Source organism: Aedes albopictus, chromosome 1 (assembly GCF_035046485.1).
Source record: "Aedes albopictus strain Foshan chromosome 1, AalbF5, whole genome shotgun sequence".
NCBI lineage: Eukaryota > Metazoa > Arthropoda > Insecta > Diptera > Culicidae > Aedes > Aedes albopictus.
In genome coordinates, this window is record NC_085136.1 from 72300827 (window position 1) to 72322118 (window position 21292).

Genomic DNA, 21292 nt, shown 5'->3' on the forward strand with positions numbered 1-21292 from the left:
AACTGAGCAAATGTCTGTATGTGTGCGTGTATGTGTGTGTGTGCGTCAAGGTGTGCGTATGTTACAAAAAAAGTCACGCACGTTTCTCAGCCGTCTGATATCCGATTTGGATTCTCTTAGTTGCAAATGAAAGCTACAACATCCTAGTAGAACCCTATTGAATTTTATTACGATCGGACATTTGGTTACCGAGATATCTTTCGAAGAGTACTTTAAAGTAATATAGGTTAGCTTTTTAAGAGATTTTTGACATTTAGCATATTGATGAATATCTCAGCCGTCTGTTTACCGATTTGAGTTCTCTTGTCAGCAAATGAAAGCTACAACATCCTAGTAGAACGCTCTGAAATTTTATTTCGATTGGACATTGGTTACTGAGATATCTTTCGAAGAGTACTTAGGAGTTATACAACTAAACTTTTTAAGATTTTTACAAAGTGTATCAAACTAAATATCTCAGCCGTGTGTCAATCGATTTGGGTTCTCTTGGCACCAAATAAAAGCTACAACATTCTAGTAGATTGCTCAGAAATTTTATTTGGATTGGACATTTGGTTACAGAGATATCTTTCGAAGTGTACTTAGGATTTATTCAACTAAACTTTTTGAGATTTTTGACCAAGTGTATCATAATAAATATCTCAACCGTTTGTCAACCGATTTCGGTTCTCCTGGCACCAAATGAAAGCTATAACATCCTAGTAGAATCCTATACAATTTTATCAGGATTGGACATTCGGTTATCGAGATATCTTTCAAAGAGTACTTGGGAGTAATACAGGTTTACTTTTTGAGAGATTTTTGACCAAGTGTATCATAATAAATATCTCAGCCGTCTGTCAACTGATTTGGGTTCTTTTAGCACCGAATGAAAGCTACAGTATCCTTGTAAAAGGCCCTGAAAATTTATTTCGATTAGACATTTGGTTACTGAAATATCTTTCAAAGAGTATTTCAATAAATTCCTTTTTTTATTATTATATTCGTTTGTTATCTTGCATGAGTTTTTGACCAGTCAGTCTATGGGAAATTATTGTTCAATCAATAATACTGACCTCATATAAAGTGTATACTAGCAGGTTATTGTTTTCAATAAAACTATTAATAACAAATTACAAATAAACAGGAATTCTATGGAAATTAACAATATGTTAAATGAAAGCTTTGAATTTATGTATTGTGAGAAAAATGCAAGAACTGGACAGCCAAAATAACTAGCTAATTCCAAAACTGATTAGCATAGTAGATATTTTATTTTTGTCCTTTTTACACCATAACCATGAATACCAAATATTTCGGAGCTAATTTATTCGACTGATTAAGAGATATTAGACAAAGTGTATCTCGCTGATTTTCTTATCCATTTGTTAAGCGATTCAAGATATTTGGCAGTTAACAAAAGATACAATATTCCAGAATATGTAAGCTATTTTTTTTTAATTTCACACAAGATTCTAGGAGGTGTCTGGCATTTCTGGTAGTTTAGTCCATGGTCCATGATGCTATTCTGGAAACCAATCAACTAGATGCCAAATCCACAATATTTTCTAAAACTTTTGGTCCATCACACAAAATAAATATGTTAAATACAAATAATACAACAATAGTTTCAATAAGTGTAAGAAGGGTTCTGTTCATCATACGTGGATTAAATCGGTTTTTTATAATAAAAAAAAGTAAAATTGCTTAAACATTCGCAGAACTTAACACAAATTTTAGATTTCTGAAGGATTGCATTGCAAAACTTTTAATTTTTTTTAAATACGTTTAATTTTTTAACGTTTAAATACGTTTTTTAAGTACGTAGATTGCCAAATTTAAGGGAAAATAGATATAAAAATGAATTGGGTTTTTTAATTTAGAATAATGTATTGATTTTTCGGTTTTATACAAAGAAGGGGGTGGAAGCTCAGGTAAAATATTATCTCCTGGGCGCCCATTAAAAACACCACCCCCGGCGAAGACTGGCGCTCGAGCCTAGCTATTTAGCACTGTAGTTGAAGGAAATGCCAATGCAGAACCCGTAGTTTCCGGGAAGGTAAGCCCAGCTCCCTGGGTTAGTGGGTTGGTGTCAGGCCCTGCGAGCCAGCCGTAAAAAAGACTAGCACCGGAAAATCAACAAGAGAAGAATGCGAACCGATACCAATGGCGACGACCACAGCGACGAAAAGGGACTTGCGATTGGAAGCTCGGTACGTGGAACTGCAGATCTCTCAACTTCATCGGGAGCACCCGCATACTCGCCGATATACTGAAGGACCGCGGGTTCGGAATTGTAGCGCTGCAGGAGGTGTGTTGGACAGGATCTATGGTGCGAACGTTTAGAGGTAATCATACCATCTACCAGAGTTGCGGCAACACACGTGAGCTGGGAACAGCTTTTATAGTGATGGGCGACATGCAGAGGCGCGTGATCGGTTGGTGGCCGATCGACGAAAGAATGTGCAGGTTGAGGATCAAGGGCCGATTCTTCAACATTAGCATAATAAACGTGCACAGCCCTTACTCCGGAAGCACTGATGATGACAAAGACGCATTTTAGCGCAGCTCGAACGTGAGTACGACCGCTGCCCAAACCACGACGTCAAGATCATCATAGGGGATCTAAACGCTCAGGTAGGCCAGGAGGAGGAATTCAGACCGACGATTGGAAAGTTCAGCGCCCACCAGCAGACGAACGAAAATGGCCTACGCCTCATCGATTTCGCCGCCTCCAAGAACATGGCCATTCGTAGCACCTTCTTCCAGCACAGCCTCCCTTATCGTTACACCTGGAGATCACCACAACAAACGGAATCGCAAATCGACCACGTTCTGATTGATGGACGGCACTTCTCCGACATTATCGACGTCAGGACCTATCATGGCGCTAATATCGACTCTGATCACTACCTGGTGATGGTTAAACTGCGCCCAAAACTCTCCGTTATTAACAACGTACATTACCGGCGGCCGCCCCGGTACGATCTAGAGCGACTGAAGCAACCGGATGTCGCCACCGCATACGCGCAGAATCTCGAGGCAGCGTTGCCGGACGAGGGTGTGCTCGATGTGGCCCCTCTAGAGGACTGCTGGAGTACAATCAAAGCAGGCATCAACAACGCAGCCGAGAGCACTATCGGGTACGTAGAACGGAGTCGACGAAACGATTGGTTCGACGAGGAGTGCAGAGCGGTTCTGGAGGAGAAGGATGCAGCGCGGGCGGTAATGCTGCAGCATGGAACCCGACAGAATGTGGAGCGATACAGACAGAAGCGGAAGCAGCAGACCCGTCTCTTCCGGGAGAAAAGGCGCCGCCTGGAAGAAGCGGAGTGCGAGGAAATGGAACTGCTGTGCCGTTCACAGGAAACACGCAAGTTCTACCAGAAGCTTAACGCATCCCGCAAAGGCTACGTGCCGCAAGCCGAAATCTGCAGGGATAAGGACGGGAGCCTCCTGACGGACAAACGTGAGGTGATCGAAAGGTGAAAGCAGCACTTCGACGAGCACCTGAATGGCGAAGAGAATGTAGGCACGGAGGACTAAGGCAGCGGAGGAAATGACTATGTTGGTGCAGCAGAGGACGGGAACGAACCAACTCCCACGCTGAGGGAAGTTAAGGATGCCATCCACCAGCTCAAAAACAACAAAGCGGCTGGTAAGGACGGTATCGCAGCGGAACTCATCAAGATGGGCCCAGAAAAGTTGGCCACCTGTCTGCACCAGTTAGTTGTCAAGATCTGGGAAACCGAACAGCTACCGGAGGAGTGGAAGGAAGGGATAATCTGTCCCATCCACAAGAAAGGCGACAAGTTAATGTGTGAGAACTTTCGAGCGATCACCATTTTGAATGCCGCCTACAAAGTGCTATCCCAGATCATCTTCCGTCGTCTTTCACCTAAAGTAAATGAGTTCGTGGGAAGTTACCAAGCCGGTTTCATCGACGGCCGGTCGACAACGGACCAGATCTTAACCGTACGGCAAATCCTCCAGAAATGCCGTGAATACCAGGTCCCAACGCATCACCTGTTCATCGACTTCAAAGCGGCATACGACAGTATCGACCGAACAGAGCTATGGAAAATTATGGACGAGAACAGCTTTCCCGGGAAGCTGACTAGACTGATAAGAGCAACGATGGACGGTGTGCAGAACAGCGTAAGGATTTCGGGTGAACTATCCAGTTCATTTGAATCTCGACGGGGACTACGACAAGGTGATGGACTTTCCTGCCTACTATTCAACATCGCCCTGGAAGGTGTTATGCGACGAGCCGGGCTCAACAGCCGGGGTACGATCTTCACGAAATCCAGCCAATTTGTCTGTTTTGCGGATGACATGGATATTATTGCCAGAACATTTGGAACGGTGGCAGAACAGTACACCCGCCTGAAACGTGAAGCAGCAAAGGTCGGACTGGTGGTGAATGCGGCTAAGACAAAGTACATGCTGGTAGGTGGGACTGAGCGAGACAGGACAAGCCTTGGCAGCAATGTTACGATAGACGGGGATACTTTCGAGGTGGTAGAAGAATTCGTCTACCTCGGTTCCTTGCTAACGGCTGACAATAACGTGAGCCGTGAAATACGAAGGCGCATCATCAGTGGAAGTCGTGCCTATTATGGGCTCCAGAAGAAACTGCGGTCAAAAAAGATTCACCCCCGCACCAAATGTACCATACATGTACAAGACGTTAATAAGACCGGTGGTTCTCTACGGGCACGAGACGTGGACGATGCTCGAGGAGGACATGCAAGCACTCGGAGTTTTCGAGCGACGGGTGCTAAGGACGATCTTCGGCGGCGTGCAGGAGAACGGTGTGTGGCGGAGAAGGATGAACCACGAGCTCGCTGCACTTTATGGCGAACCCAGCATCCAGAAGGTAGCCAAAGCCGGAAGGATACGGTGGGCAGGGCATGTTGCAAGAATGCCGGACAACAACCCTGCAAAGTTGGTGTTTGCTAACCATCCGGTTGGCACAAGAAGGCGTGGAGCGCAGAGAGCACGATGGGCGGACCAGGTGGAGCGTGATCTGGCGAGTGTTGGGCGTGACCGACGTTGGAGAGCTGCAGCTGCAAATCGAGTATTATGGCGGCAAATTGTTGATTCAGTATTATCATGAATTTGATGTTAACTAAATAAATAAATGAAATGACGAAAGAACAGCTTTTTCTGAGCCACTATGATTTTTTCAGATTTTTAGAACTTTATTTCGATACCTAAAATCAATTACAAAGAGATTTTTCGAAATCACCTTTTGACAGCTGGGCAACTGCTTGACAGCTCCGCCCAGTACAAAATGCGACGAGGGGTGATTCGACAAATCGCTCCCATACAATTTTCGAACTGATATTTAAATAGGTTCCCGGGCACCGAAATTCATGAAAATTTGGATATTGGCTCAGTTTGGCATGCAGATTCAGAATATGGAATTATCTCAACATCGCTAAAGAAGCCAATTGTTCAGAAGCTGTTAGAACGGCTGACAGTGACGGTGAGGGGTCATGTTTTTGTATTCGGAACTCAAAAAACTCAACTCAACAACTCAAAAATGACGGTTTCAGAATCATGCATGAAATCGACGCATAAATTGTCGCAGATTTTTTTACGATAATTGGCTAAACCAGTCTATAGGAGGAAGTCTCAATTATAGAGACAAACTAACAAGTTATGATAGTGATGTAAGTAAAAATATCGTCCCGAAACGTTTGACACAGCACGAAGACCTGAAGATTGACAGTAATTATAGATGACAGTATTATGGAAAGAACTTCAAAACAGTTTCTGGAAATACCTACTTTGAATTATAAGCTATTGATAAAATCAAAAACTTAGCCGAATCATAAAAAGTCCAATAATTTGAGAGACTTACGAAAATTTTCAAAATTTCGTATATATAATTTTTTGTTAAAATCTAAATGTTTCATGAGGACATTCTAAACTCCGGAAAACATTCGTAGACTGGAGTATTTACTATTTAATTGAAAATTTAGAAGAGGGAAACCCCCTTTGAATGACTACAAAAAAGCTAAAACATTGCTATCGAATACAAAAAAGGGTTTGATTTGATACTAGTTTTACAAAACAATACAAAAACAGCTAAAAATTCTGCCTTCAATAATAAGAGTTTGTTCTTTGTGTTTTGGCCCAAGAGCCTGCGACGCACCTGAGAGATGTTCACGGTGCACCAGGGCACCGCGGCGAACAGTTTGGGCCGTCTATCAAGCCCAGGTTTTCGAGCTTGGAAATGAGGGTTAAATTCCTTTGTCTCATCCCAGGAAGAAGAAGAGCTTCGACGGAGTGACATAAACTTTCTAAGCGATGTCACTCCCAACGTAACTACTTCACATTTATACTTACATACTATGCTGAGCGGTTGGTACGAGATGTCCCCGTTCTGTAGCATTATATTGGAATCAATTCCACAACGAAACGCTGCACAGTAGGTCTGGCCGCATCAATTCTTGTACTGCATCTTAGATGTGTTGCAAGCATTGATAATGACAAGAAAAATGATAGAAATAGTCGATTTTATCATTTTCCAGGTTTGTAATGAATGGCTGTGTATGTGTAGACTAGACTGTAGACTAGACTAGAATTCCTCTAGGGGATCTACACACATTCCTCCAGGGATTCCTTCCAGTGATTGTCCCAGGGCCTTTTCGAGGATTTCTTCAGGAATTTTTCCATGGATTCCTAAAGAAATGTCAACTGAGATCCTTTTTGGTAATTCTGCAAGTGTTCTCTCAGAGATTTCTCAAGGGATTTCTTCATATATTTCTTTAAAAATCCCACTAGAGATTGCTCCAATAACTCAATCTGTAATAATTCGAAGTATATTGGTATTGCTTCCGGGATTCCTTCAGGGGTTTCTTAAGGAATACCTCCAGGGATTCTGCTACACAGATTCCTCAAGGAGCTCCTCCACGAACTCTTCTAAAGATTCCTTCAGAATTTCTCCAAAAATCCCATCCACGATTTCTTCAGGAATTATTCCTGGTATTATGAATTTTTTAAGAGATTCCTCCAGATTTGTTTTTCATGAATTACTCTAGGATGTTTTTTCCAAGGTTTTTCTAGGGATTACTCTGGAAATTCCTGCAAGGATTTTTTTAAAAATTTCTCCAGGAATTCATCTAGCAATTTCTTCAAGAGTTCATTTCTCTAGGATGTCTTCCAGGTATCCATCCAACAATTCCTACAGGAATTATTTCAGGGATTGTTTGCATTCTTCAGAACTTTCTCGAGGTATTCCACCAGAGATTCCTACAGCAATTTATCCAGGAATTATTAAAGGGACTCTCCAAAGGAATGTTTAATATGAACTCGTCCAAAAATTTGTTCAGAAATTACATCAGAGTTTCCTCAAAGAATTCCACCAGGAATTCTGCTAGCCATTCTTCGAGGAATTTATCCAGGCATTCTTTCAGGGATGCCACCAGATATTCATAAATTCCCCAAGAGTTCTTCCTGGAGTATCTCCTGAGATTGCTTCAGAAATTGTTTGTATGTTGCATAGATATTTCCCCAGTCAACTTCGAAAAAAAGTCTCTTTTCTAATGCATATGTTACATTCAGACCATATCGTTGTGCTTAATATTTAACATGTAAAGGAATAACAATAGCAATCAAATCTCATTGAATGGGCACGTGCTGCCTTAATATGCTGTAGCTTTTTTCACAAGAGTCTGACCACGTTGCGGTCTTCGACAAAGTTTTTCGGCGCATCCTATGCTATAATTCTATAGAATCGATTACGTGGTTCAGAAAAAAATATTAAAAACACTCAAGAGAAATGTAAAAAAACGATGTTTTCCCATATAAACTCCCATACAAACTTCAAAAGAGTTTAGCACCGCCCAAATGTTAATGGATTGAGCTGAAAATTTGACCAGAGCATCGTAGCCTCATATAGATCGAAATGAAAAGGGTGCCCATCGAACTTTTTTACATGTGGTTTTTCCATACAAGCTTGAGGCACCCTAACCCACACGCCACACTAGTATTTTTTAATGTTTGAGGCAATGTTTCCCAAACTTTTAGGAGGTATCGCCCCCTTAGAGCTTCAAAAAAATATTTTCGCCCCCCTAGGTGAGATTTTATTTTTTCTATAGTAGAAGGCTGAAACTGTGCTTAGCTAAAGCCTTTAAAAGCGCTACTATGGCAAATCTAGCAGTGCCATTCAGTGCATCTAAATCTGTGTCACTCTCATTTTCATAAAATTGTTTTGTAAATGCGTTGATTTTCCGCATTTGAAAAAAAATAGTGAATTTTAATCGCACTTACAAAAATATTGAAATCGTGCTTATGCCTACTTCTCAAACCGTTGTTAATTAACATTTATTAATCGAAATAGAACGAACTGTGAACACATATGAACACTCGATATTCCCAACCAGATGCCTAATTTATTGTCAATGGGATAAATACCGCGATACGTACGGAAACACATGTCAAAACAAGATTTAGCTCCTGGGCTTGTTAATTCAACAAAACATGGAATTCATAATATTTCGAAAATTTTTATTTTCAGTTTGTTTTACCAAGTCAGTTCTAATAACACTTTCGAGTTAATATGTCAAAAATGTCAGAAACAATCTGGTGTGCAATAATTGAACACGAAGTGTGCAACATCAAAGCTTTCGAACCGGCTAATAATTTGGTTTTGGAATAAAATTTAAGTCGATCGAAATCTTTTGAAAGCTTACAAATCGTGTGAGAACGGCAGCATCTTAATCATTCACGTGTTCCGAATGAAATTGTTTCGAAAAATGTTGATTTATTTTCGAACAACAGCAACAATGCTGAGACTTAACACCTTAACCGTGCAACAACTCGCGAATGACCCTACAATAGCATTAATACCATATAATCTGTCACTATATGGCGACCATAAATATACATTATATGGCGACCGTGAGGGTGGACGCTCAGGTAAAATATTATCTCCTGGCCGCCCATTACACCACCCCCGGCGAAGACTGGCGCTTGAGCCTAGCTATTTAGCACTGTAGTTGAAGGAAATGCCAATGCAGAACCCATAGGAAGGTAAGCCCAGCTCCCCGGGTTAGTGGGTTGGTGTCAGGCCCTGCGAGCCAGCCGTAAAAAAGACTAGCACCGAAAAATCAACAAGAGAAGAATGCGAACCGATACCAATGGCGACGACCACAGCGACGAAAAGGACTTGCGATTGGAAACTCGGTACGTGGAACAGCCGATCTCTCAACTTCATTGGGAGCACCCGCATACTCGCCGATCTACTGAAGGACCGCGGGTTCGGCATCGTAGCACTGCAGGAGGTGTTGGACAGGATCTATGGTGCGAACGTTTAGAGGTAATCATGCCATCTATCAGAGTTGCGGCAACACACGTGATCTGGGAACAGCTTTTATAGTGATGGGCGACATGCAGAGGCGCGTGATCGGTTGGTGGCCGATCGACGAAAGAATGAGCAGGTTGAGGATCAAGGGCCGATTCTTCAACTTCAGCATAATAAACGGACACAGCCCACACTCCAAAAGCACTGATGATGACAAGGACGCATTTTACGTGCAGCTCGAACGCAAGTACGATCGCAGCCCAAGATCATCATAGGAGATTTGAACGCTCAGGTAGGCTAGGAGGAGGAATTCAGACCGACGATTGGAAAGTTCAGCGGCCACCAGCAGACGAACAAAAACGGTCTACGACTCATTGATTTCGCTGCCTCTAAAAATATGGCCATACGTAGCACCTTTTGCCAACACGGCCTCCCTTATCGTCATACCTGGAGATCCCCACAGCAGACGGAATCTCAAATCGACCACGTTCTGGTTGACGGACGGCACTTCTCCGACATTATCGACGTCAGGACCTATCGTGGCGCCAACATCGACTCCGACCACTATCTGGTGGTCAAACTGCGCCCAAAACTCTCCGTCATCAACAATGTACGGTACCGGCGACCACCACGGTACAGCCTAGAGCGACTGAAGCAACCGAATGTCGCCTCAGCATACGCGCAGAATCTCGAAACCGCGTTGCCAGACGAGGGCGAGCTCTATGAGGCCCCTCTAGAGGACTGCTGGAGTACAGTGAAAGCAGCCATCAACGATGCAGCAGAGAGCACCATCGGGTATGTGGAACGGAATCGACGGAACGAATGGTTCGACGAAGGCTGCAGAACGGGTTTGGAGGAGAAGAACGCAGCGAGGGCGGTAATGCTGCAGCATGGAATCCGACAGAACGTGAAACGTTACAAACAGAAGCGGAAACAGCAGACCCGTTTCTTTCGGGAGAAAAAGCGTCACCTGGAAGAAGCGGAGTGCGAAGAAATGGAACTGCTGTGCCGTTCCCAAGAAACACGGAAGTTCTATAAGAAGCTCAGCGCATCCCGCAACGGCTTCGTGCCGCGAGTCGAAATATGCAGGGATGAAGACGCAGGCCTCTTGACGGACGGACGTGAGGTGATCGAAAGGTGGAAGCAGCACTTCGATCAGCACCTGAACGGCGTAGAGAACGTAGGCACGGGAGCCTACGGCAACGGAGGAAACGACAACGCCAGTGCAGCGGAGGACGGAAATGAACCAACTCCCACGCTGAGGGAAGTTAAGGATGCCATTCACCAGCTCAAAATCAACAAAGCAGCTGGTAAGGATGGTATCGCAGTTGAACTCATCAAGATGGGCCCAGAAAAGTTGGCCACCTGTCTGCATCGGCTGATAGTCAGGATCTGGGAAACCGAACAGCTACCAGAGGAGTGGAAGAAAGGGATAATCTGCCCCATACATAAGGAAGGCGACCATTTGGAATGTGAGAACTTCAGGGCGATCACTATTTTGAATGCTGCCTACAAAGTGCTATCCCAGATCATCTTCCGTCGTCTGTCACCTAAATCGAATGAGTTCGTGGGAAATTACCAAGCCGGCTTCATCGACAGTCGGTCGACAACGAACCAGTTCATCGCCGTATGGCAAATCTTCCAGAGGTGCCGTGAATACCAGGTCCCAACGCATCATCTGTTCATCAACTTCAAAGCGGCATTCGATAGTATCGACCGCGCAGAGCTATGGAGAATCATGGACTAAAACGGCTTTCCTGGGAAGCTGACTAGACTGATTAAAGCAACGATGGACGGTGTGGAAAACTGCGTAAGGGTTTCGGGTGAACTATCCAGTTCATTCGAGTCTCGCCGGGGATTGCGACAAGGTGACGGACTCTCATGCCTACTCTTCAACATCGCTCTGGAAGGTGTGATGCGACGAGCCGGGCTCAACAGCCGGGGAACGATTTTCACAAAATCCGGTCAATTTGTGTGCTTTGCGGACGACATGGACATTATTGCCAGAACATTTGTAACGGTGGCAGAGCTGTACACCCGCCTGAAATGCGAAGCAGCAAAGGTCGGACTGGTGGTGAATGCCTCAAAAACAAAGTACATGCTGGTAGGCGGAACCGAAAACGGCCGGATCCGTCTGGGTAGTAATGTTACGATAGACGGGGATACTTTCGAGGTGGTGGAGGAATTCGTCTACCTCGGATCCTTACTGACGGCTGACAACAACGTGAGCCGTGAAATTCGGAGGCGCATCATCAGCGGATGTCGGGCCTACTACGGGCTCCAGAAGAAACTGCGGTCGAAAAAGATTCACCCACGCACCAAATGCAGCATGTACAAAACGCCAATAAGACCGGTAATCCTCTACGGGCACGAGACATGGGCTATGCTCGAGGAGGACCTGCAAGCACTCGGAGTTTTCGAGCGACGCGTGCTAAGAACGATCTTCGGCGGTGTGCAGGAGAATGGTGTGTGGCGGAGAAGGATGAACCACGAGCTTGCTGCACTTTACGGCGAATTCAGTAGACAAACAGACAAGAAACAAGAAAAGAAGAAAACAACGACACAGTTTTCCAAAGTTTGCTCAAACAGCATCAAATTAGACAAGGAATCATAATACTCAAGCTTTTTGTACATTTCCTTTCAGAAACGGAGAATTCGCCTTCTCACCATACAAAAATTCAGCTCATTACTACAAATCTGGTACATCACCGATCGTGCCCTGTTAGTGTTGAAATCTCACCTGAACTTTTTGTCGCCACTGCCGTCACCCTTGAGGCTATCCAGCAATGCCGTAATCCACTCGGAACAGCTTTTATGATCGTCGCAGCGCTGGAAGCACAAAACCAAAAGAAATACCAAATGTAGGTAGGGTAGATGCAAATTAAATTCCAAATCGTCGAACCGTGGCGCGAAAAAATACTCACGAACGTGTACAGCACCTTGGAGTTGGTTTCGATCGTGAAGCGGGGCCCCGTCGTCGGAATGATGACCGTGCCCGGCACCAGGTTGATGATGTCCTTGAAGGGGGCGAGCTTCTTCTCGTAGTCGTCCTTCGACGAGTAGGAGAGCAGCAGTTGGTTCTGCAGGATGAAGTACATCTTCCGCCAGCCGCCCATCTTCTGCGCACCGTGGCCGATGGATGGATGGTTACCGATGTCAATGCCAATCGTACAGTCAGTGGCCATGGACCATGGAAAGAAACCAAAGAGGAGAAAATAATGGTGGCGTGAAAATTACTGTCGGTTGATGGGTTGGGTATCTGTGAAGATCATCGTCCTAAGAAAAACAAAAAATATATACATACGACCGCAGAACTCATCGAGCTGTGCTGGAGGTCGGAATAACCACGCCGCTTGCCTGTAAATTCCATCTCGGTGGTTGATGACAAAAAAGTGCGTTACTTCTAATCCGGTACGGATCTTTACCACTGGTGATGATCTTCCGGTGTGTTCATTAACAAGGTTTTATTGCAAGTTTATGCGTAGTCTTTTATACATATCGAGCTTAACACTCCTTTGAATTTCCCGAAGATTTTCCCCGGAAATTCCGAACAATTTCCCCCGGAAATTCCGGAGAATTTTCCCCGCATATTCCGGAAAATTTTCGCCGGAAAATCCGGAGAATTTCCCCTGGAAATTCTGGAAAATTTCCCCTTGGAAATTCCGGAGAATTTCCCCCGCAAATTCCGGAAAATTTCCCCGCAAATTCCGGAAAATTTCCCCGGAAATTCCTGAGAATTTCCCCTGGAAATTCTGGAGAATTTCCCCTGGAAAATCTGGAGAATGTCCCTCGGAGAATTCCATAGATTTTCTCCTGGATATCTCGTAGAGTTTCTCCTGGAAATTCCGGGATAATTGCGGAGAATTTCCCTCAAAAATTCCGGAGAATTTCCCCCAAAAATTCCGAAAAATTTCCTCCAGAAATTCTGAAGAATTTCCCCCGGAAATTACGGAGAATTTCCCCCGGAAATTCCGGAGAATTTCTCCCGGAAATTCCGGAGAATTTCCCCCGGAAATTCCGTAGAATTTCCCCCGGAAATTCCGGAGAATTTCCCCCAGAAATTCCGGAGAATTTCCCTCGGAAATTCCGGAGAATTTCCCCCGGAAATTCCGGAGAATATCCCCCGGAAATTCCGAAGAATTTCCCCCGGAATTTCCGAAGAATTTCTCCCGGAAATTCCGAAGAATTTCCCCCAGAAATTCCGAAGAATTTCCCCGGAAATTCCGAAATTTCCTGGAGAAATTCTCCGGAATTTCCGGGGGAAATTCTCCAGAGTCTCCGGGGAAAATTTTCCGGAATTTCCGGGGGAAATTCTCCGAAATATCCGGGGTAAATTCTCCTGAATTTCCGGGGTAAATTCTCCTGAATTTCCGGGGGAAATTCTCCAGAATTTGCGGGGGAAATTCTCCGGAATTTGCGGGGGAAATTCTACGGAATTTGCGGGGGAAATTCTCCGGAATTTCCGGGAAAAATTCTCAGGAATTTCCGGGGGGGAATTCTCCGGAATTTCCGGGGGGGAATTCTCCGGAATTTCCGGGGGGGAATTCTCCGGAATTTCCGGGGGAAATTCTCCGGAATTTCCGGGGGAAATTCTCCGGAATTTCCGGGGGAAATTCTCCGGAATTTCCGGGGGAAATTCTCCGGTATTTCCGGGGGAACTTCTCCGGAATTTCCGGGGGAAATTCTCCGGAATTTCCGGGGGAAATTCTCCGGAATTTCCGGGGGAAATTCTCCGGAATTTCCGGGGGAAATTCTCCGGAATTTCCGGGGGAAATTCTCCGGAATTTCTGGAGGAAATTCTCCGGAATTTCCGGGGGAAATTCTCCGGAATTTCCGGGGGAAATTCTCCGGAATTTCCGGGGGAAATTCTCCGGAATTTCCGGGGGAAATTCTCCGGAATTTCCGGGGGAAATTCTCCGGAATTTCCGGGGGAAATTCTCCGGAATTTCCGGGGGAAATTCTCCGGAATTTCCGGGGGAAATTCTCCGGAATTTCCGGGGGAAATTCTCCGGAATTTCCGGGGGAAATTCTCCGGAATTTCCGGGGGAAATTCTCCGGAATTTCCGGGGGAAATTCTCCGGAATTTCCGGGGGAAATTCACCGGAGTTTCCGGGGGAAATTCTCCGGAATTTCCGGGGGAAATTCTCCGGAATTTGCGGGAAAAATTCTCAGGAATTTCCGGGAAAAATTCTCAGGAATTTCCGGGGAGAAATTCTCCGGAATTTCCGGGGGGGAATTCTCCGGAATTTCCGGGGGGGAATTCTCCGGAATTTCCGGGGGAAATTCTCCGGAATTTCCGGAGGAAATTCTCCGGAATTTCCGGAGAAAATTCTCCGGAATTTCCGGGGGAAATTCTCCGGAATTTCCGGGGGAAATTCTCCGGAATTTCCGGGGGAAATTCTCCGGAATTTCCGGGGGAAATTCTCCGGAATTTCCGGGGGAAATTCTCCGGAATTTCCGGGGGAAATTCTCCGGAATTTCCGGGGGAAATTCTCCGGAATTTCCGGGGGAAATTCTCCGGAATTTCCGGGGGAAATTCTCCGGAATTTCCGGGGGAAATTCTCCGGAATTTGCGGGGGAAATTCTCCGGAATTTCCGGGGGAAATTCTCCGGAATTTCCGGGGAAAATTCTCCGGAATTTCCGGGGGAAATTCTCCGGAATTTCCGGGGGAAATTCTCCGGAATTTCCGGGGGAAATTCTCCGGAATTTCCGGGGGAAATTCTCCGGAATTTCCGGGGGAAATTCTCCGGAATTTCCGGGGGAAATTCTCCGGAATTTCCGGGGGAAATTCTCCGGAATTTCCGGGGGAAATTCTCCGGAATTTCCGGGGGAAATTCTCCGGAATTTCCGGGGGAAATTCTCCGGAATTTCCGGGGGAAATTCTCCGGAATTTCCGGGGGAAATTCTCCGGAATTTCCGGGGGAAATTCTCCGGAATTTCCGGGGGAAATTCTCCGGAATTTCCGGGGGAAATTCTCCGGTATTTCCGGGGGAAATTCTCCGGAATATCCGGGGGAAATTCTCCGGAATTTCCGGGGGAAATTCTCCGGAATTTCCAGGGGAAATTCTCCGGAATTTCCGGGGGAAATTCTCCGGAATTTCCGGGGGAAATTCTCCGGAATTTCCGGGGGAAATTCTCCGGAATTTCCGGGGGAAATTCTCGGGAATTTCCGGGGGAAATTCTCGGGAATTTCCGGGGGAAATTCTCCGGAATTTCCGGGGGAAATTCTCCGGAATTTCCGGGGGAAATTCTCCGGAATTTCCGGGGGAAATTCTCCGGAATTTCCGGGGGAAATTCTCCGGAATTTCCGGGGGAAATTCTCCGGAATTTCCGGGGGAAATTCTCCGGAATTTCCGGGGGAAATTCTCCGGAATTTCCGGGGGAAATTCTCCGGAATTTCCGGGGGAAATTCTCCGGAATTTCCGGGGGAAATTCTCCGGAATTTCCGGGGGAAATTCTCCGGAATTTCCGGGGGAAATTCTCCGGAATTTCCGGGGGAAATTCTCCGGAATTTCCGGGGGAAATTCTCCGGAATTTCCGGGGGAAATTCTCCGGAATTTCCGGGGGAAATTCTACAGAATTTCCGGGGGAAATTCTCCGGAATTTCCGGGGGAAATTCTCCGGAATTTCCGGGGGAAATTCTCCGGAATTTCCGGGGGAAATTCTCCGGAATTTCCGGGGGAAATTCTCCGGAATTTCCGGGGGAAATTCTCCGGAATTTCCGGGGGAAATTCTCCGGAATTTCCGGGGGAAATTCTCCGGAATTTCCGGGGGAAATTCTCCGGAATTTCCGGGGGAAATTCTCCGGAATTTCCGGGGGAAATTCTCCGGAATTTCCGGGGGAAATTCTCCGGAATTTCCGGGGGAAATTCTCCGGAATTTCCGGGGGAAATCCTCCGAAATTTCTGTGGCTTCATGGTTGCTACCTAGAGTTTAGGGAATTTTAGGGCATTTTTTTCAGATGAGCTCTTGGGGGTCTTAGAAGCGATTCAAGATGTTTCAGTAGCGTTTCACTGGGTATCAAAAGGACTTCAAAACGGTGTTTCTGTAGGTTTCACGGGGGTTAAGAGGCTTCCGAGTAGTTCAGGAGGAGTCGGAAGGATTCCCGAGGGTTTTAGGAGGCTTCACAAGCTTTCATGGATGTTCTTGGAAACTCCTACATAATCATAGAACTACTTAGCACTTGATAGATAGTTGCTACCTGAAGCTGTTGTAGTGAATACGAGGCGAATAGTAATGAGTAAAATCGAATTACCTTTACGTAGTTTACGTTGAGTGTGTATTGATGATAGATACTGTAATGAACTCAATGGAAAAAAAGAAGCGAACGGTTCGATAAAAATTTCCCTAGTTATATGACGTGTGTTACAAAGAACAGTCGACGTAGAATTAGAATTTTGTTTTGTTAATAATAGTAGTAGATTTCAAATACGACAGATGTGTGAACCTAAATCATAAAGCTCTTAGAGACAACTAGTTGCATATGTAGATTCAATGATCTATATTCAAAGTTAATGGATATCTTCAAAAAGACATTGGACTCACCATTTGCCAGCACGTAACTGCTTGTCGGAGCCCCGGGCTGAATGTAACAGTGAAAGAATTGTTCAAATCCAGTGACCCTTTCGCATTGCAAATTATGACATACTAACTGTAGGGATCATAAGGTATATTAAATAGAAAGGAAGCTCAACGTACTTAATTGGAATCGAGATAGGAATTCAAAAAGAATGATGCTGGAGCCGTCAGCCGGTCACTACACTAACCATTCCATTTTTATGTATGTAGATACAAATTATGAATACATATACGTAGATCCAATGAATTATGCTCAAGAAAGTTTTTGGCGACCCTTAAATAGTCCCTACCCCCTCTCATTGCTTCTTTCCTGTAAACCACTCTTATCTTTCATCTTTAGTACTGCAACTGCTCCGAACACAATCAAATTCCATATATGTAATGTTTCCAAAGTCGAGGTGCTTACATAGATTTAAACAAAAAAAAATACGGTGGAGCGGACCTGGTGTGATGGTTAGAACACTTGACTATCACGCCGAGGACCTGGGATCGAATCCCACTCCCGACAAACTCACAAAATGTGAGTTCTTCCTTCGGAAGGGAAGTAAAGCGTGGGTCCCGGGATGAACTAGCCTAGGGCTAAAATCTCGTTAATACAGATAAAAAAAAATACGGATAGCATTATCCAAATTACTTGGAGTTTCAATGAATTTCATGGAATTTCAATGAGTTTAATGGAACGTGACCACCAGAATATCCGTAATGAAATCTTGCTCGAAAAGGATGTTTTTTATTTATTATTTTTTTATTTTATTTTATGGGATAGTGCGTCATGCAGTAAATAATCGGAAATATAAAAGTTTTTCCGTATTGAGATTTTCAACCGATAACTACATTACCATGAGCAGCATACCTGTCCCATGTTATATGGATTCCTACAGAACATGAAACAACTATGCTGCACACAGCAGTACATCCGCCGTAACCACACATACATCTCGGGTAGTCTTAGTTCAAAGTCGAGCGTAGCGACGATTGCACTGTTGACAAGTACACATGCTCGAGGCAGGACATGCAAATTTGGCATTTCGTTTTTACTGAAAGTTGCAAACACCGGGTTCGAAAGGTTACCTAGACAGTGGTTTCGCTTTTGAAGGTGTGGTTGTTGGACTGAGCCTCAAAAGCACATCCATACGGCCGAGATGTCGTTCAAACCAACGGGGGTAGGATGATACGATTATTTCAAATGTAGACCCAATTAAGGTGAAACATCATTAAATCCCATTGCAATTTTGCATACAAACTTTAGAGGCACAAATCTGACGAACGAAGCGTCGAACCAAGCCGCACTTGTTAATCCTGGCTTTGCTCACTTGCAAAAAGAGGCAGCTTTTCCAAATCAAGCGCATTTGTTTACGAATTTTCAAGATTGGTGCTCTTGAAATCGTGAGTAGGGGTTCAAGTCAGCCATTGTGGCAGCCATATTTGTATCCTCTGAAGTTTCTCCTTAAAAGATTTTTCTTGTTGGTATCTAAGGCTGCAGTTATGATGTTTTAGCTCCATACAATAGACTGACGCAACTATTTATATAGATGGTCATTGGATAATATTAAAGAGGTGCTAGTGCAAGCTTGTTTCTCCTTTTTCTTCTTTGATTGGAGATATACAATCGGTTACAATGCGCAATGTTCCATCGGTAACATTTGTTTCCAACAGCTATTTCTCGCGCTTAGTATCATACGGGCGTATCTACAATCATCAATTTCTCTCAGTCGATTTTCTCTATGGTTAATAACTTGATCGGCAAATCATTTTCGGTTGTTTTTGTTGTTTTAGATGGTAGTCCTGGCCATTCTTCACCGAAATTATTGTAGATACGCCTGTATGATACTAAACGCGAGATTTCATTTAGGACACGATACGATATACAAGTTCAACGACGTAGGTTGAACTTGCTCGAAGTTGCTGCATCCTACTCTTACCCATTTGTCAACAAACGGGAAAGAGCGGGATGGAGCAAGTTCGAGCAAGTTCAACCTACGTCGTTGAACAGGACTAATATGTTTCACTGCATGATAGCATACTTATTTTTTATTGCTTAACTCGAGTAACTTAACGATCAGAGCATCTGCATTACACCTGAGTCACATTGCGGATCCATTCCCGGTAGTACTCCACACGAACGTACCCCGTTGGATTTCTGTTGTCGCACCGCTCGTGGATCAACGAAACAATTCCGGTTAGTATCAGACGGCCTCGGGCATAGGTGGCAAAGCCAGCACCCACGTCTCTGACGCAAACGTGGGAAAACCTCCAAGCGTTGTCTTCAACGGCGCAGAAGTGATAGGGCGTCTCAACGTGGTACAGGTTTTGACACTGACTGTCGGCCGTCACCCGTTGGTAGGCAGCCATCAGGAAATCCGATCGATCCATGGCTGTACGGAGGTTTTTGGGATGGTTAGACATTCATGTAGAATTCGTGAACTTGATTACTCACATGCGGTTGTGGTGAATCCGTAGCCCAGGATTGTGCCCTCCTCGTTTTCAAGAGGAAGCAGATCCGTTTGCTGAGAGTACGGATCCGGTAGCGCAATGGGAAATACGTTGGATGTGAACTCTAGCGATACGGGCAGGAAGATGATACCGATATCGTTGGCCGAAGTAACAGGGTTGTATTGAGGATGAACAGTAGCCTCGTAGGAGGTGATGGTGTTTAGGTGGACGAAGACATTGCTTCCAAATGCAACGTCCCATCGCACAGTGGGAAAAATCGACCCAAAAAACGGATCTTTTAACGCCGCTGGTTTCGGTACGTGTAGTTGACCATTTCTGACGTAAAAAAATACGAGAAATCGATTGGTGCTAAATTCATTCACCGCACGGCACGGGAAGTGGTCCATTTTGCCCCATTTGCCCTTTTTTCATACAAGAAGAGATTCAAAATGTACTTTCAAACAACAAGCACAACTGTAGATCATTGAAAATAGCTGCAGGTATAATTAGAGATTCATAACAATCATAAAAATACAATAAAGATCCTTTTAAATGCTTATTTTGCCCCATGTGCCCCCACAACTGCTGGAAATTCACACTTTTACCTAATTATGAATGGATTTTTAATGTTACTAATTTGAAGTTGATTTTTTTGGTATGAACAAAAAGCGCTAAATCTGTTATCACCAGAATCATCTTCGGGAGTTGTCCAATTTGCCCCATTTTGCCCTATTTTCATTGAAAAATGAGATTTAAATCGTATTTATAAGAAACAGATACTGCTAAGGAACGTTAAAATTAGTTTTTGGTGCAATTGGCAGCTAACAGTAATCATACTCGTATATGAAAGATATTTTCCCTATTTTACCCTACATGCCCCAAAAACTGCTGGATGATGAAATTTTTTGTATTGTTTTGTAACATCACTCTACATCATGGTTCAAACATGAAATCAATTTTGATACATACAAATACGGTTTTTCGATTTGCTTTAGAATCACGGGAGGGTACAAACAGCTGTCCATTTTACCCCAATTCGCCCTGATTTTTTGTCGTCTCATGAATAAATTGATTTCTCGTGTTTGCTTATGTCCGAATTCATCGACTTCTGATACTGTAAACCAATGTAATCAAAAGGACAGTAACTGTAATATATGACTTTTTTCCAATTCTTGCTTTTGGTGGGGAACTGAGGGCAAAGTAAACATTAATCTTAATCTTAATATGTGGCAAATATGCTCAGAATTGATTAAATGTAGCATCTTTAATATATACATATTGGTACTTTAAGACCTAAGGCCTATTTAATCAGTTTTGTTTATATTTGGCACATTTTATAAAATACTTATTATACCCTAATTCCCCATGAGAAGCTAAAATTATAGAAAAAGTCGTATATATGACTGCATTTTCGTTTACGTTGGTTTCAGCACCAATGAAAATGAGGGAAACTAATTTATTTATTTAATGAATTTATATATCAGCTTATAATTCATTACATAAAAAAGCAAGGCGAATGGGGGTAAAATGGACAGCTGTTTGTACCATTCCGAAAATGATTTTAGTATTAATCGATAAACCGCATTCGTATATATCAAAAATGATCTCATTTGTTTTGCAATCAGTGACATTGCAAAACCATACAAAATATGGTATTATCCAGCAGGTTTTGGGGCATGTAGGGTAAAATAGGGAAAGGATCTTTCATATACGCGCATAATCACTGTTAGCTGCCAATTGCACCTAAAACTAATGTTAACGTTCCTCAGCAGTATCTGTTTCTTATAAATACATTTTAAATCTCCTTCTATGAAAATAGGGCAAAATGGGGCAAATTGGACAACTCCCGAAGATGATTCTGGTGATAATAGATTTAGCGCTTTTTGTTTATGCCAAAAAAAAATCAACTTCAAATCAGTAACATTAAAAATCTATTCATAATTAGGTAAAAGTGTGAATTTCCGGCCGTTGTTGGGGCATAT

General features: G+C 43.9%; 1 protein-coding gene across 1 annotated transcript in view; it reads right to left on the reverse strand.

Annotated features, from left to right (window-relative positions):
- LOC134285004 (uncharacterized) overlaps nt 1–21292 on the reverse strand; it is a 194044-nt gene that overhangs the window by 61013 nt on the left and 111739 nt on the right. The window contains exons 3-4 of the mRNA XM_062844830.1: nt 12223–12417; nt 12039–12127 (exon numbers count right to left, since the gene is read on the reverse strand). Coding sequence (XP_062700814.1) covers nt 12039–12127; nt 12223–12417 — 284 coding nt within the window. The remainder of the gene's footprint in view (nt 1–12038; nt 12128–12222; nt 12418–21292) is intronic.